Source organism: Ictalurus punctatus, chromosome 3 (genome assembly GCF_001660625.3).
Source record: "Ictalurus punctatus breed USDA103 chromosome 3, Coco_2.0, whole genome shotgun sequence".
Taxonomy (NCBI): domain Eukaryota; kingdom Metazoa; phylum Chordata; class Actinopteri; order Siluriformes; family Ictaluridae; genus Ictalurus; species Ictalurus punctatus.
Window position 1 is genome coordinate 12,569,983 of NC_030418.2, and position 15,770 is coordinate 12,585,752.

Sequence of the window (15,770 nt, forward strand, 5' to 3'; positions counted from 1 at the left end):
ACACACACACACACACACACACACACACACACAGGTACAGCCTACTTGGCTCAGAGCAGTGCATTGGGTCCTGTGATAAACACTTCATTATGAAATGCAGCAGGACTCCGTAAATATTTGCTCCGAGATGTTATCGCTCCTCCTTATCTTGCCCTGAGCTCTTGGAGCTAGATTGATTCCGGCCCCTTTATTTTCTTAATGACTTGCCGGCTCTGATAACTAATCAAATGTACTATACTACTAAAATCATTCTGAATCTTCTAAACGAGGGCAAAAGACAAACCAGGCTAAACGTGTCAGCTAGCTCACCCTGGCCTGACTGAGAGACACTATCTGTCCGCGTGTGCTGTGCTTACAGAACCACACCTTTTAAACTGGGCTAAAAGGATTTGAGTGTTGGAATGCTAAGTCCTTACAGCACCCTTAAACAGGAAATTGCTGACATGTATAACAAACCTGTGTTTAGATCAGCTTTTGTGAGCCAAAATTCACTTGAAACTAAATAAACTTCAGTATACTTCCACATTCCATTAATGACAGAGCAAAAACTAAGCTAGAAAACAATCAGAACGGCAATCAGTAGTTAGATCTGCTTTAATAACGTAAGACCTTTTTATTATTTGCTGAACTCAAACAAGCATTTAGAAATTAATCATTATATTGGTATCAAAACAGTTTCTTTCTGCATTAACTCCCGATTTCTCATGTCTGGTTGAAATCTGAAGTTAAACCTGAAAGACTATTAGAGAAATATGCTGCTTTGGTTTCTGTTCAGAAGGAATGGAGGCATGTGTCTGCATTGTGTTGTGCACGTAAACTTTCTGAAGAAGCAGGACTTTCAAGAGAGCTCAATGACAACCACATGGGCCACATTCTAGCACTATTTTTTCCAAATAATTTTATTGGTAGAACTACAAAAAAATTTACAGTACAAAGTTAACAGTCTCACAAGCAACTTGTAGTGAACTGACTCCCCGACATCCCCCCCCTCAAAAAAAAAAAAAAAAAAACCCACAAAAAAACAAGTATAACTCGTCGTCTTTTTTGTCCATTTTAAGTTACATTCAAAAAGCTTTACTTCTGATAAAGTAGTCAAGAAAATGTACATAGTGCCCAGCCCCTGTACCTACTATGTACAAGCATTGTTCCAACCTTTTCTCTGTCCAGCAAGTTCAGAACCCTTAGACCAATACCATATCAAAAGGCGATCAAGAAAACAAAGAATCCAACTAAAGTCTATAGGAATGGGGAGTTTCAAAGAAACAAAAGGTTGGGGGGGGTCTTTGCTGGTTGCTCCAAGGCCCCTCTTTTGACAAGTGGTAACCACCTTCCAGAAAGTTCAAATTCAAACCTACATTCAGTTTCTGTATGTGTAAAACAATGACTTGTATCAAAATACTTTATTTGGTTAATAATAAGGCATGTATGGTGGTGGACCCCTTAGGCACTAAGGCAGTAATACTGGGGCTTGGGGTTGCTACATTCTCAAAAGCACGTGGCATGAGTCCTAGCCTGGCTCTGTGCATTACAATGAAAGGAAAAGAAAAGAAAATACTTTTTTGGTTAATTTATTCACTTGGGATCATTGTCACACAAGTCTGACTTCTTAAAGAATGATCACTACTAGTCTGGACGGTGTTTTGACAACCACATGGTTTATACATTCTATAGACATAGCTTAAAAAAAATTAAATTAAAAAAAAAAAAGAGACACATCTATGGATTTTCAAAAAGAAGTTGGAAAAAAAAGTCAACATACCAACAAACGGCAAATCAAGCAAATGGTTTTTTTTCTTAAATGTACGTAAACAAGGAAACCAAATTAATGAAATAAATATCACATACAATCTCTTAAATTAAGTTTTTTTTTTTTTACTCATTTACAATAAAATAACGAAGTGAAGTTACAAAAGAAAGACCAAACAAAAATATATTACTGTGAAAAAGAACATACACTCCACTTTATGTAGATTAATAATGGCGATCATAATTTAAACATAATAAAAGAATATAGATCTATTGCTTCAACATACTTGATAAATACAGTATGGACACAATTACCAATGTATCCTATACTTTTCACAAGATAATAAATAAGTTAAATAGGTCATAGCCAGTTATGTACTGCTATGTAATCGCTCAAAACAGCTAAAAAAATATATATAATATATTCAACCATCAGCAGTGATTTTCCCAACAGACCAAACAAGAGTGCTTCAGCTAAGCAACAACACTAAACTAACCCAACCGAACCACTGGGTGTCGCTGTGACTGACAAAACTGCTTCAACTTTTGGAATGGAAGTTTTTTTTTTTTTTTTTTTTTTTTTTTTTTTAAGCTTACAGAAGCGCATACAGGCTATTTTGCGAACTTTGTCAAGGCATATTCTTGGTAGGATTGGAGGGGGGGGGGGAGAGAAAAAAAGAGACATCTTAAATCTCCCCATCTTTCACGTTCAAAAGTTTTGTGCACAAAAACCCATGTCTCCGGAAAAGTGTGATGGTCTCATAAGCCAAAACACTGCGACTGTATGCTGGTCAAAGTCACCGGTGGAATGCCTTCGGTCGATATCTACTTTCATAGCTATCGGTTCGAGCAGAAAAAAATGAAACAAATACGGGGGGGGGAAACCCTCTAATGCCACACCAAGGCTCTGACGAGTCGCCTGCCCTTGGTTGTTTCTTTAAAGTCCGTCTAGTTTACACGTCGCTGATGAGACGCCATTTTAATAACGGTTAACTTTAGGAAGTCCTCCAGTCCGTTAAAGAAATAAAGAACGGGGCAAAATCCCATACAAAGCAAACCAAAATAACGAGAAACACCCCCACCCCACAACAACCACGCTAACATTTAATCATCAGAAATCGACAGCCTGCTGAAGATTGGCAAACGTCTCCCGGCCTCCAAGCTGGGCGACTCGGAGCCGCTGAGACTTCCTGAAGAGCCGCTGGCGTAGCTGTCGCGGTCCGACATGGAGTCGTATGGGCTGGGGGGCGAGTCGAACACCGGCGACTCGGACAGGCGCTGCAGGGCCTGCAAGTGCCCGAGGCTGCTGTAGGGCGGGGAAGGGGGTCCCATGGCGGTCTGAAAGTTGCTGTAGTAAGCGGGGTTTGACTGGTAGCCGCCATGTGCGTGCACGGCGAGAGGAGCGAGCAGCGCCTTCAGGTCCTGCGCAGTGGCGAACGAGGAGAAGGCGCCGTTAGCGCTCGGCGCTAAAACGTCTTCGAAAAAAGGCCCGCTGGATCGGCAAGAGTCGGAGGAAGAAGCCGGCGGAGGAGTGCGGGATGTGGGACTTTCAGTGAGAGGAGAATCCAGTCCATGTTGTGTGGAGAAGCCTGAGAAGCTGAGGCTGTGGTGGAGTTTGGGTCTGTCTCGGAAAGCAGCGACAGCAGCCTGTTGCTGAATCGGGTCCCGGCTCGCCTTCAGTTCGGGCGGCACGCTGGTGTTGGCGTTGGCCGGCGCGGGTCTGCGCTCTTCGGCGTTGTGGATGAAGTGGCAGCGCGGGCCGTACGGACAGAAGCCGATGGTGTGGAAGGTGCGGCACGGCTCTGTCTTGTACTTGGGGTGGCGAGACAAGCTGCGCAGCTCGTGGTAGCCGTGCGCAAACTGGCACTTCTCGCCGTACTTGCAGGCGCCGTTCTCCTCGAAAGGTCGGCATAGTTCGGTCTTGTAGCGGGTCGAGTTGATCTGCGAGCCGGGCTTCTGCTGCAGCGCCTGCAGCTGCTGACTGCGCTCGCCCGTCTCACTGTACGCGCGCTCACGGAACTTGTTCTCCTTGTTCATGATGGCGGTGCTGGCCGAGCTCTCCTTCATGTTGCTGTAGCATGTCGCTGAGTACTTGTTGCCGTTGTTTGTGCAGTCAACGTTGCTCGCGGAGTTGCGCCGGAGAAATCCCTGCGCGTATGTGCAGTTGTTGGCGAGAGCAGAGGCCGTGACCGGCGCCCCCACCGCTTTCTTGTCCAACATACTGTTGAGATGGAGAGCGTTCATGTTCAGACTCTTGTCCTGGTTTGGAGAGGAGTTAGACAAAAAAAGTTAGAAACGGTAAACACGACCTGCAGCGTGGTGGTAGTGTGTGTGTTTTCCACTACACGGCTACAATCTTGCAAGAGTTGCCACTAAAGTGGCTAATGCGCGAGGTAGATTGTGCGTTAAAGTTTTAGGCCCAAAACAAATTAAGCAGTTGTACGAAGATAAAACAGAAACTTTTTATAAAGTTGAGTATTACCTTGTAGAGCATGTCGATGTCGTAGAAACCGGACAGGATGGTCGCAGACATTTCTATTTCTGAAGTTTTGAGTCGCAGTTGATCTTTCATTTGAGGACCTACCGAGATCCCGTAGTGCAAAGCGAGGCTTTTAGTTTGCCACGACTGGTTCGGAGAGAAGAAGGGGGGGAAGCAAACTAATTCCAGACACGGTCTGAAACGAGAAGAAGAAACACGCGAGTTGTTTGTATTGCTGTTTTTATTTGTATTATTGCTGCCTGTCTCCCTCCGTGAAGTGCCAAGCGAGAACAGAACACAAACCGCTCGCTTTCCCCGCAACATATACGAGCCGGAGTCGCGCGTGAGGAGGGGGCGGGGCCTGAAGAGCTGGAGCAAACTTTGACCGACACCACGCCTGTTCTTTTCGAGGGTCGCAGCGGCCCTGGATCTGATTGGTCGGTCACAAGACCCCACCCTCCCACACACACTCACTCTCCCCTACACACACTCCTCGAGACTACTGTCGAACTTTTCGGAGGAAGCGTGATTACCGAAAAGCCCAAAGCTATGGTCCACGCAGATGTTCCCAAACAATACGGTTTATTCATTGCTTGGATTTGACGTTCTTCAAAAAGTTTCCAAAGTCAGAAATGCCACCCCAAAACGGCCATTTTGTTCTGCCCTGAAACATAATGCCTAGCGGAACTCTGTTTAGCCAGTAAGCATAAAAAAAGTAAACAAAACGACATGTATTGACGTTGAAGTTAAATACAATATCAGCAATTCGATTATTAATGAAAGAATCTTAGATGATATGTGGGTTAATGACACTGAGAAGTGTGGATGGAGGGAAATGGATGGGAGTTTGCTGCTCTTTGGTACATTATGTACTCTAACCTGCAGAGGATGTGTAATCATTTACTCCGACTAACAGAGAAAGCTCCAGTGTAGTCCTGTGATTCATTCAGACTGACCCAGTTTTGATAACAATTCTTTAAACGTGTACGAAGTTAAGTCAAAACATTGAAATCTGTAGTAGTAATAGTAGTGGTAAAAAAAAAAAACAAAGCATTAAATATATATTTGCATGTGAAACACATATGGACAATGTAAGACAAAGACAATGGCTGCTATCCCACTGTTGGCTCTAACAGTGTTGGGCTGAAATGAAATCCACACACTGTTCCCCTAAGCAGCAGAGAGAAAAATAGAAATCGTGTGAAGGAATGTGGTAATGTTTGCCCTATAAACCGATCCCATACTGCCCCCTAAGGGTCTAAACGTTTTCCTTAATTAAAGAAGCCTTGTGCGCCACCTTATGGCCAAGGCGGCAACATGAGCTAGTGCATAGTACATTAGTCTATGGTACATAGGTTCATAGTGTAGAGCTTTTATATAGGAAGCACGTAATCATCCGGGATTCAGCTACCATTACAACCCCCCACCCCAGCCGTGTGGATGTAAAGGGGTCAGTTATTTTGGACTGTTCCCAAGCATTACATCACTGTACAGTAAGAGAACATTTACTAATGTAGCCCTGAAGGCAATCCAGCTGTCTAAACACATGCCAGCCACCAGTCTGCTGTTCAGTGCCAATTGCATAACATCCTACACAGGAGGGGCCTGCTGAACTATTTCGTTTTCTGGGAAGAGTGTTAAAGGGTCTATCAAATTGGGGGGGTGCAGCAGTGATTCTCCGACAGACTGTCCAAACAACACAAATGTGAAAATGTAAAAGTGCATTTAAAAAAAAAAAAGAAAGAAAAAAAATTGACCTCGATGATGTTTGGACGCCTGGGCTATGGTCACAGAGTCTGTGCTCATTTTCTTCATCTTTGTGATTATTTTGAGTCATCATGACACATGCATTACTGACGTCTCCCTCCCTCAGGCCCACACATGCATACGAATGTGCAGAAGTCAGCCCCAGACATACGAAAGTAGAAAAGCTCGGCTTTTATTTTGATGAAAAACAGTTTGGGGTCAGTGTCATTCCTGGACAGCATTCACCTTTTTAATATGCAAAACACCACATTTGAAATAAAATGACTAATATACTAAAACACTATTTACAGTCTTGAGCTGGACTGGCCTTAAAAAAATAAAACTCATTCAGCAACAGGGAGGAAATTATTAAATAATCCTAATATTTATACGCAGTCACAGAGTGAATGGATTCCTCTGACATCAGCAGCTGTCGACCTGAACAGGAACTCGGGAGATGCAGACACTTTGAGCAGTCCAAGGTCATTTAAAATTTTCGAACTTTTCTCTTCGTTTCCATTGAAAGGAAAAAAACGATTTTCCGGCCATTTACTAGAACGTGTTAAAAAGGTAAGAGGGAGCTGAAAGATTTCTGGTCCTCAGCTGGAGTCTGTTTTTCGCCTGATTGTCGACAGCACATTCTGAGCGAGCATGGCGCGCTCGTTCAGAAGAGATAGCTTTGCATGCTCTATGGTGGCAGAGAACTGAGGCAGCACAGGGAGGGAACTTGTTGCTCGTAGGGCCGAGTCAGCATAAGCACCGGCTATGGCAGAGAAACGGTCAAGCTCTGCTGGACACAAACTGGGTGAGCCTGGTACTGTGGAGAGCACGCACAGGTGTCTGTGTAACAGCCGTGCCCACTGCAGAGGCTCCGCCCACAAGTTCAGATCTCCCTTCTCAAACAGGAACTCCTCATCCTGTTCAAGAGATGGGTCTGTGTTAGAATGATGCACAGAAAATATTCTCTAAACAAAATTCTAAAATGTTCTCTGTCTCGAACAAAGGTGTTCAAATTCAAATTCATAAAATGTGACGCACTATCTGTGTCCTTACCAAGTCAAGTGTTTTCTCATTGACCAGCTCTGCCTGGTTATCTCCCAGCAGCCACTCTGTCAGGGTGATCATGCCAATGGTCACCTGGTCCCACACCTGGAACAGCTGGCACAGAATTCCCATTCCCATCTGCAAAGCAACAGGGGGAGAAACAGCTCCTTGGGCAACACCTGGAAAAGGGTATGAAAAGAAGGGGATCAGGGAATTGAAGTCAAGTGCTGAACTTTGACATCCTCTGATATTCTCAAAGACACGTCTTAGGGCAAAGGTTACTAATCCAGTCCTTGAGTTAGCACACATAGTTTGAACGTATAATTGTATTCTAGAGCCAGTAAGCCCTTGATTACTTCAGTCTGGTGTGTCAGTAAAAAAAATAATAAAATAAATAAATAAATAAAAGAAACACTACTATGGTACATTACAGGTGAGTTTGGATCCACTTGAAGCAGAGCCAGAAAGGGGTCAAAGGTGGGAAAACCAATAGTCCATACACCCAAGACAAACATCTGGGCTATCAGTTTTTCATTACACAGTTGCCCAACAGAGAAGCTGGTTCAGTAAGTAACTCAGAAAGTAAAACTCTTACTTCATACTGACTTCACTTAATATGTTTGTTTAAATGCAACATCCCTCAACTGGTTCACACATTTCTTGCTGGCGCGAAGAATCTCTTTTCTGTGGCTCAAGACGCTCTTTTCTGAATCCCAAGCTGTATTTACTAGGCATAGTAATTAGCCTGGACACATGGTGGACAATATGTTCAGAATCAGGATCAAGCACAAAAACTGTTGTATAACCAAAACGCTAGCACAACAAGCAGTCACCTCCAATTTTAAACACTCCATCAAACGAAAAAGACACTAGCTCAAATTATTAATTATAACTATGTGGAACAAGAAAACACAACAGGTCATTGCATAAATGTCTTTTGTCCAGGGAACAAACACAATGGTTCATCACTAGAGACGACATCAGGAGAGGATTTAATTTATTTTTTAATTGTAGCTACCATTATTTATGCAATTAATGTACTCATGTACTTATTATCCACAGTCTGTATTAATATACATAATTAGCTCACCCTAATTTTGATTTAAATTATGTTAGCTGCCGCTTTCTAGCCTACTTAACTGGGCCTCTGGCTAAACATAATATGGGATTGGGCATCACATTGGACCTTTGACTTGCCTGAGGAGCTAGCTAATGAATTTATGATTTGTCCATCCCCTGAACATTCATTTGGTCTAAGTGGAAGTGTAGTTCCTCAATGCAAGTAGCTCTAAGTCTTTGACATGCCAAGTCAAAAGAGACAGAAACTAGCGGTCGTACACTGAGGTCTTGCTTTCTTTTTCATCTTCAAAACGTGTGATCCTGTCTCAGTTGGCCATGGAACTACACACACTTGGGGGCGGGGACAAAACAAAACAAAAAAAATCCAGTACTTTGAGGTTAGCCACAGGCAGACCCACTTGAACGATGGCTGCAGAAAACAAAAGAGTAGAAAGAAGGGACACATGATAGGGGAAGTGAGAGAAGAGATTCAAAAGGGTGTGCGTGTGTGTGGAGACAATATTAACACCCATCTAAAGCAATGGTCAAACCCCTGTCATGTCTTGACTTTTAATGACCCCAGTTGTTCATGCTTCAAAGCGCTCACTGTGGCAACGTGAGAGTGAGTCACAGCAAGTTTGTTTTACTTTCTGGCTTCTCTTTACGTTCCCTCCCCTGCAGCCAATGTCCAAATTACTTCCATGGTCGACAGTCAGTGGGACCTGCCAGTCAAATACCGCTCTTGCTAAAGGAGAGCATAACGACATCTTAACGACCGTGACACCTTCCCCAACAAGCACACTGGGAAAGTACAGTTTGGCAGAATGTGTGTATCCCCTTTCCTTCCAGAAACTGAGCAGCTGTGTGTGTGTGTGTGTGTGTGTGTGTGTGTGTGTGTGTGTGTGTGTGTGTGTTGGAGGGGGGGAGTTAGGGGGTACACTAGTAGTGCTGATATAAAGAGTAAAGAGCTGAGAAAGATTGAGATGGGCTTTTCTCTCAGCAATATGATGGGACAGCCCATCTCTGGCCTGACCAGCCTCTGATGCTATTCATCCCTGGGGATTTGTGATGGGAAGTGTCGGCCTATAAGGCTGGAAACGGGCCAAGCCTGAACACGCCATCATCAAGGCATTAAAGGCATAATAGGAAACTCAAGCTGCTTTCCATTTCGGCCCTTTTCTGTGGTTTCACACTTCAGTAACGTGATTTCCCAACCTCTCCTCGGCTTACAAAAACGCCCCCGCTCTCATGGTTCTGCATTTCTGTTTTTATCTCTTTGTTTATGTGTGCCTTAAGGTGATAGTCTCTCCTTTAGACAGGGATGATTATTTGGGAGCCGTATGTTTAGGTGGAAGCCACAGGTGATGCTTCCCCTGTTTCAGGAGAACATGACACAACTTGACCAAAAGTTGAACTTGATTTGTAATACGGTGGACAAAACAGGACAATGAGAAACACAAACATCAACAACAACAGTAGTAGTGCATCTACTAATAATAATTAATAAGCCATGCAGTTAGATTAAATGATGTCATATGCTTAGGTAATGGCTATTCTGAATCCGAGACTGGACGGAATCGAGTTTAAACCTGACTGGAGTTTCCAGTCAGTGTCCTTGAGGAAAAAAGTTGTTTTGGAGGAGCTTTGTGCAGCTCCATGAACGTACAGGCAAGCTGAGATTCCAGCAGAAAGCTTAATTCCCGTAATCGCAGGGAGGCAGAGGACTGGAACTAATTAAAAAAAAAAAAAAAAAAAAGAAGAAGGGAAAGGAAAAAAGAAAAAAAAAACCCTTTTTGAGTAACGAGAGAGGGGCTTTGGTGTGCGGCGAATTCAGGATGTGAGGCGCTGCAGCTGGCCGAGTGTCGGGTGTCTGTACGTGGAAAGGAGGGGTAAGAAAGGAGGGAGTGTTTGTCTGGCATGGCATTGAAATCAGAGACATCCACAGCACAGAATGTGTCAGCGTGTTCTGTGGCGGTCTGTGTGTGTGTGTGTGTGTGTGTGTACAGAAGAACGTGAGCGCTCGCTCTCTCTCTCTCTCTCTCTCTCTCTCTCTCTCACACACACATATATATATATACACGCATGTGTGTACAACCATCCAGGCCTCAACATCACTTAAACATGCACAGCAAGGTCTCTTTCTCTCTTTTCTTTCTATCAGATACTAAATAGTTGGAATCCCCAGTACCTGGTATTTGTACGTTACAAACAAAACACACACCACTAATATTCTGCACACACACTGGATACACGACAAGACGTATACTACAAATATAGCTTCAAACAAGGAAGAGTAATAGAGCCACTGTTCATTTTGTGTTCCCTTATTCCAAAAAACGGTTCGAGCGATGATGTGAAGTTGTTGTTCTCGTGTCCACTTTCGCAGACTTTCAAAGAGCATGTGCAAGGTTGATGGGAAGGAAGATGTGCAAGGTTGTGGGAAGGAAGTGTGGGTGCAAACCAGAGCGGTATCAAGGTGAGGAAAACAACACATCGAATTTTATAGCTTTGACTTCCTTTAGAGACCTACGGGAACAGAGACATGAGTAACAGATCGTTGCTAAAAACAATTGCTAATATCAGAAACTGGTAAATGACAGGAATTAGCAGTGCATTTGGTGTTTTGTAAATGAAAACACAGAACATTTTTAGGATATGTTAGCGCATATCTATGTTTCCATCAAGTCAAGCGGGTTTTTTAGTCAGTATTTCATAGTGACTATTGCAGAACTACTACAGTTACATTTATTCTTATAATAAATCACCTTATAGACAGAACATTACACAGTGAAGATGCACTGATTAGGACAGTAGTATAAGAAGGAAGGCATCGACTCTCGTCTGACACTTCAGTGCAAAATCTAAGCTCACTAGACAGTTTACACCTTCACCTGTCTAAAAAAAATAAATAGATAACAAGAGTACCACCCGTGTGTGCTCAAGTTAAAAGGCCTTGTTCATGAGCACATTACGGCAACATCCTAAGTGGAAGGAAACTACAAAGACAAAGTTTGTTTGGCCAGTTCCTGAACATATGAGAGCAGAGGAATCACCAAATGCATCTACAGTCAAATGGCTGCCAAATAGGTCCACATGTCCTGTTCAGCCATTAGCAAGACAAGGAGGCTGTTGTTATACTGGACAGATAATCCACTGATAAGTTCAGATGGGTTTTTTTTTTTTTGTGTGTGCGTGTGTGGTATTTATGACTATAATGAAGGCTGGCGCAGACAGACAGTATTGTTAAGATTATGTTATTAGCTGCTTTGGTTGTTTGATAGTGCCTTTAACCTTTAAAACATGCTCAATATTTACGCAGGCGAGCCAAGAACTACACAGGCTTGGGTAATACTGGCTACAGATGCTGAAGCTTTCTCAAATCCATTTCGAAATACTGGGCTGGAATGTTGAACTTGGGACACGTTGATGGGAAAACAACTTTCCCATTCACTTATTACTGAAGCAATAACCTTGTATTCAAATAGTTGAAATTAACAATTATTCATGCGTATAACTAGAAACGGCTAATATGGCGGAACGAAGGGAAGATGCACTATAATAAGACCAGGGATTCATACTCGAGTTCGAACTCACTACGCCGTATCTTTGAAAGCACTGACGCGTGACGTACCCACAACACAAATGAATTCTCAGTACCATCATGCCAATTATAATCACACGGACAACGTGCACTTTATTAAAGGTAAATGAAACACACTTTCTAAATGCTCAAATATATCCATCTTTCCTGCCCAATAAACCAACTGTTCTTTTTTTTAAAAAAGATGTTTTCAGATCTCACGATGAGTTAAATTCATTTCGAGGAGCATAACTTGTTGAATTTGATATTGTCTTCATGTGGAGAACAGAAAGCATAGGATAGCAGTTAAAGGGGTTGAACAACAACTAAATACTGCTTCATCCTACAAGACTATTTCAAGCTTATTACACTTTGCTCGGTCCTGACTCCATGGCTAACACCAACTGACCTCCCGACCAAAAAAAGCAAAAGGAAAAAAAAAAAAAAAAAAAAAGGTGTTTGTGACAGATGTGCGAATTTGCTTATCTGGCTGTAGATAGACGTGCCGGCACGGATGTAGTTTTTGATGTGACTGACCTACGGGTACGAGTCGTTCATGTCTGACACCTCCATTTCAAAGCCCTGAGCCTACTAGACCTCCTCCTCCCTTCCACACCTCTGTCAAGAGAGGCTGTAAAGGGAAACTCGCACTTCCCCAACCCCCTGCTAAAAAAAAAAAAAAAAAAAAAAAAAAAAAATCACCAACCCCCACCCGAGTCCTGTAGGCCTGCTCTATCAATCTGGAGCCTGCTACTCACAAGACTTGATTATGAAATCAGAAAGTCCAACAGGAAACAATGGTGTAAAGCTCTCAAAGATTGTGTGTGTCTGTGTGCGCGTGTGCACATGTATATGCGTGTGTGCTGCAACAACTAATCGATAATTAAAATAATCGATAAATCGACGTCACTTCACAATGGTGAAAAACGCATTTCTATGAATAAAACCCATGTTTAAAAAAAAACAAAAAAAACAAAAAAAACAAAACAGCGGAGGTCACAGAGTTAGCTTCTGCAGGAGATGTACACGATCCGGGTCGTCCAAAACATGAGAATGTTTCATATTAAGCGCTTCAAACAAACTCGTAAGTGTATTAACATGGCTTTGTCGTGTCAGATACTGCGACAGATGTGTGTGCTGTTTAATGTGTTCCAGACATGTTTTCATCAGCACAGAAATGACATTTTTATATTTTATATCTTTATCTGTAAATGTTAGACATTCACACCAGTATTTCCATTTTACGTAAAGACTCGTTCTGACAGCGAGTGAGTCTCTGTTAAGCTTCACTGAATGAGTGCGAGTCCACGCATGCACGTCAATCAAACAGCACACAATAGGAAGGAAGTGCAATAACTCTGACTAAAATATTCATTTTGATCAAATACGTTGTTATAGGAGCATATATGAGAGCGGTAACTGTAATGGGGTTATAACATGTAATTGTATATAAATGTCAGAAGTGCCCTACATTTACAGAATAAAGTAACGTTACTGCATTTAACTGAGTGAATGTGTGGGTTACTGCAGGACATTCAACCTCTTACCACTTCCTGTAGTTTATGCTATTGTTTTTGTTTAGCATTTTTAATATAGTGATTTAACTTCTGCTTTAAAGCTTATGGACAATCAGTTTTTTGGTTTGTTTGTTTTCAAAATATAACCTTAATATTAAAAATTTTTTTTAAAAATCCTTTGCACATGTATAGCATAGCCCACATAGATTTTCATAGCCTTCAATTTGCACAATGTTTGAAGGACAACATTGGGCAGAACGTGAAATAACATGTTTTTTCGAAAAAATACAGAAAATTAAAGTTGGCCTTTTAATCAAACTAATCGAAGAAATAATTGACAGATTAATCAATTTTATATATATATATATATATATATATATATATATATATATATATATATATATATATATATATATATATATATATATCTTTTAATATATATAGATATACCGTATGTGTGTACCTGTGGTAATAAGATGCGCTGGCAAGTAACAGATGAAGTCAGCAGCTTTATCTCTCACATCCTGGTCCTCATCCTGCAGTAAGGTGAAGAGACTCCGCCACAGTGTCAGGGTGTGGGTGATACCTGCCCCACACACACACACACACACACACACACACACACACACACACACACACACACACGCTCTAAGAGCACTTTTCATTTACATTTCTTGGTACACAGATATCCAAGAATGGATATGCATTTACCCATGTGCAGGGTGTCAGAGGTCATCAGGGTGGGTGTGACCTTCACCAGCACCTCTGCAGCAGTCTGTTTGACCTCGACTGGCTGTTCCTCACTACAGTCCCGAGTCACCAGCGCCACCCAGCGGGCGGCGTGAGACACTGCAACTCCAACCAGGTTCTCCTGTACGCAGAACACGCACGCCTTATCTTTCGTATTATGAGGTGAGAATATTCTGAATGCAGTATTCAATCATTATCGTTATTATACTATTAAGCACCTCATTCGTGGAGGTGTTCTACTGTATACGTGTGGATGGATGCGATGACAAATGAACTTGCTTCGAAAAAACCCATCCCGAAATAATGAATTCTACGCCGTAACAAAGGATGGGATTGTGAGTCACCCAAGTAAATGAGGTTTACTCACAGCTGCATGCCCCACGTCACCTAACACCTAGCAGCTAATCACCTAACGACCGTTCACAAACATCTCAATGACTTACAAACAAGGCAAACGGCTCCCAATAAAACCGTTGGGAAATCCAGCTGTCCAATCTATCCAAAGACAGCTCACGAAACCATCTATACATATATTGTGTACACGTACATATGGAAACAATATAAATATATGATATATAACATAACCTCATATAACCTCCTAAGAACCGCTTTTTCAAAATACTTACTTTTTCTCTCAAAAACATCGCACCATATGCTGCAAAATAATAAATAATATATACTTTCCATGCTGTGTGTGTGTGTGTGTGGGGGGGGGGGGGGGGGGGGGGGGGGGGGGTTGGGGTTCGTGAGTCTAAATGGGATGAATCCTTTCGCCATCCAATACATGACTGTGTTTTGAAGTGTTGCACAAAAGAGGTCCTGCAACTCCCAAAATTCAGCTCCTGATCTTCACCATGTATACCAACTATAATTAGAACTGCGTGTTGTGGTCAGACAACCGAAATTGAACAACTTGGTCGTCAGCATTTTTTGTTGGAAATTCAAGACACAAAGGAGAGCTGGTGAAGGTTGATGGCATCATTAATGCCACTAAGCAACAGGATATTTTAGTCCAAAACCTGTTGGCCTCACACAGGAGGTTAAGACAAAGCTTTCACAAATCTATTGACCCAAACAGGCATCCAAATCAACACAGAAATGCTCAAATAAACCAAAAAATAAATCGATGGATTGTGATGGCCATCGCTGTATTTGAACCCTAATCAAAATGTGCGGTCTAAATTGAAGAATGCAATCCACATGCATGGGCCCAAAAATATAAAGGATATTGAAATATTCTATCCAAGTTTCTCCAGACATGCCTCCAAACATCACAGGAAGAAGCTCAGGGGAGGAATCTTCAAATAACTGTGGGGTGTGGTGTTTTTTAAAAAAAAAATGTTTTAAGAAATATTATGTTACCACAAAACTATCCATTGCCTTATGTCCATATGTTTACAATTGAAATATTACATACTGCATGTGAAAACTTTGGGCTTGTAGTGTTGAATTAATTTTCTATAACAGCACGACTCTGACAAGAGCTCCAGCTGTAACATGAACGATTTACACCAAATCAGCCATAACATTAAAACCAGTGATAGGTGAAGTGAATAACATTTGCTTATCACCTTACAATGGCAGCTGTCAAATTGCGGGACGTATTAGGCAGCAAGTGAATAGTCAGTTCTCGAAGTTGATGTGTTGGAAGCAGGAAAAATGGGAAAGCGGAAGGATCTGAGCGACTTTGACATGGGCCGAATTGGGATGGCTAGACGACTGGGTCAGAGCTTCTCCAAAACGGTGGGGTCTTGTGGGGTGTTCTTGGAATGCTGAAAAAGTTAATGCTGGCTTTGATAAAAAAGGTGTCAGAACACACAGTGCATTGCAGCTTGCTGTGTATGGGACT

General features: G+C 42.2%; 2 protein-coding genes across 4 annotated transcripts in view; both read right to left on the reverse strand.

The window, feature by feature from the left end:
* Positions 1 to 881: 881 nt before the first annotated feature.
* On the reverse strand, positions 882 to 4,551 carry LOC108262909 (mRNA decay activator protein ZFP36L2). The gene is made up of 2 exons (XM_017463261.3): positions 4,229 to 4,551; positions 882 to 4,005 (listed from the first exon to the last, which is right to left on the reverse strand). Exons 1-2 carry the CDS (start codon positions 4,547 to 4,549, stop codon positions 2,851 to 2,853), a joined length of 1,476 nt encoding a protein of 491 aa, XP_017318750.2. The 5' UTR covers positions 4,550 to 4,551; the 3' UTR covers positions 882 to 2,850.
* Positions 4,552 to 6,144: 1,593 nt separating this feature from the next.
* The window catches only part of thada (THADA armadillo repeat containing), a 101,845-nt gene continuing 92,219 nt past the window's right edge, over positions 6,145 to 15,770 (reverse strand). For all 3 annotated transcript variants that reach the window (XM_017463655.3, XM_047154310.1, XM_017463656.3), the window contains 4 exons: positions 13,883 to 14,042; positions 13,635 to 13,757; positions 7,025 to 7,194; positions 6,145 to 6,888 (listed from right to left, as the gene is read on the reverse strand). In XM_017463655.3, coding sequence (XP_017319144.1) covers positions 6,571 to 6,888; positions 7,025 to 7,194; positions 13,635 to 13,757; positions 13,883 to 14,042 — 771 coding nt within the window. In that variant the 3' untranslated portion in view covers positions 6,145 to 6,570. The remainder of the gene's footprint in view (positions 6,889 to 7,024; positions 7,195 to 13,634; positions 13,758 to 13,882; positions 14,043 to 15,770) is intronic.

Bases quoted from the DNA above. Each gene is read 5' to 3' on its own strand.
- LOC108262909 (XM_017463261.3), bottom strand. From the start codon at position 4,549: ATGTTGCGGGGAAAGCGAGCGGTTTGTGTTCTGTTCTCGCTTGGCACT. The intron at 4,006-4,228 runs GTAATACTCAAC...TCTCCAAACCAG, and splicing joins ACATCGACATGCTCTACAAG to GACAAGAGTCTGAACATGAA.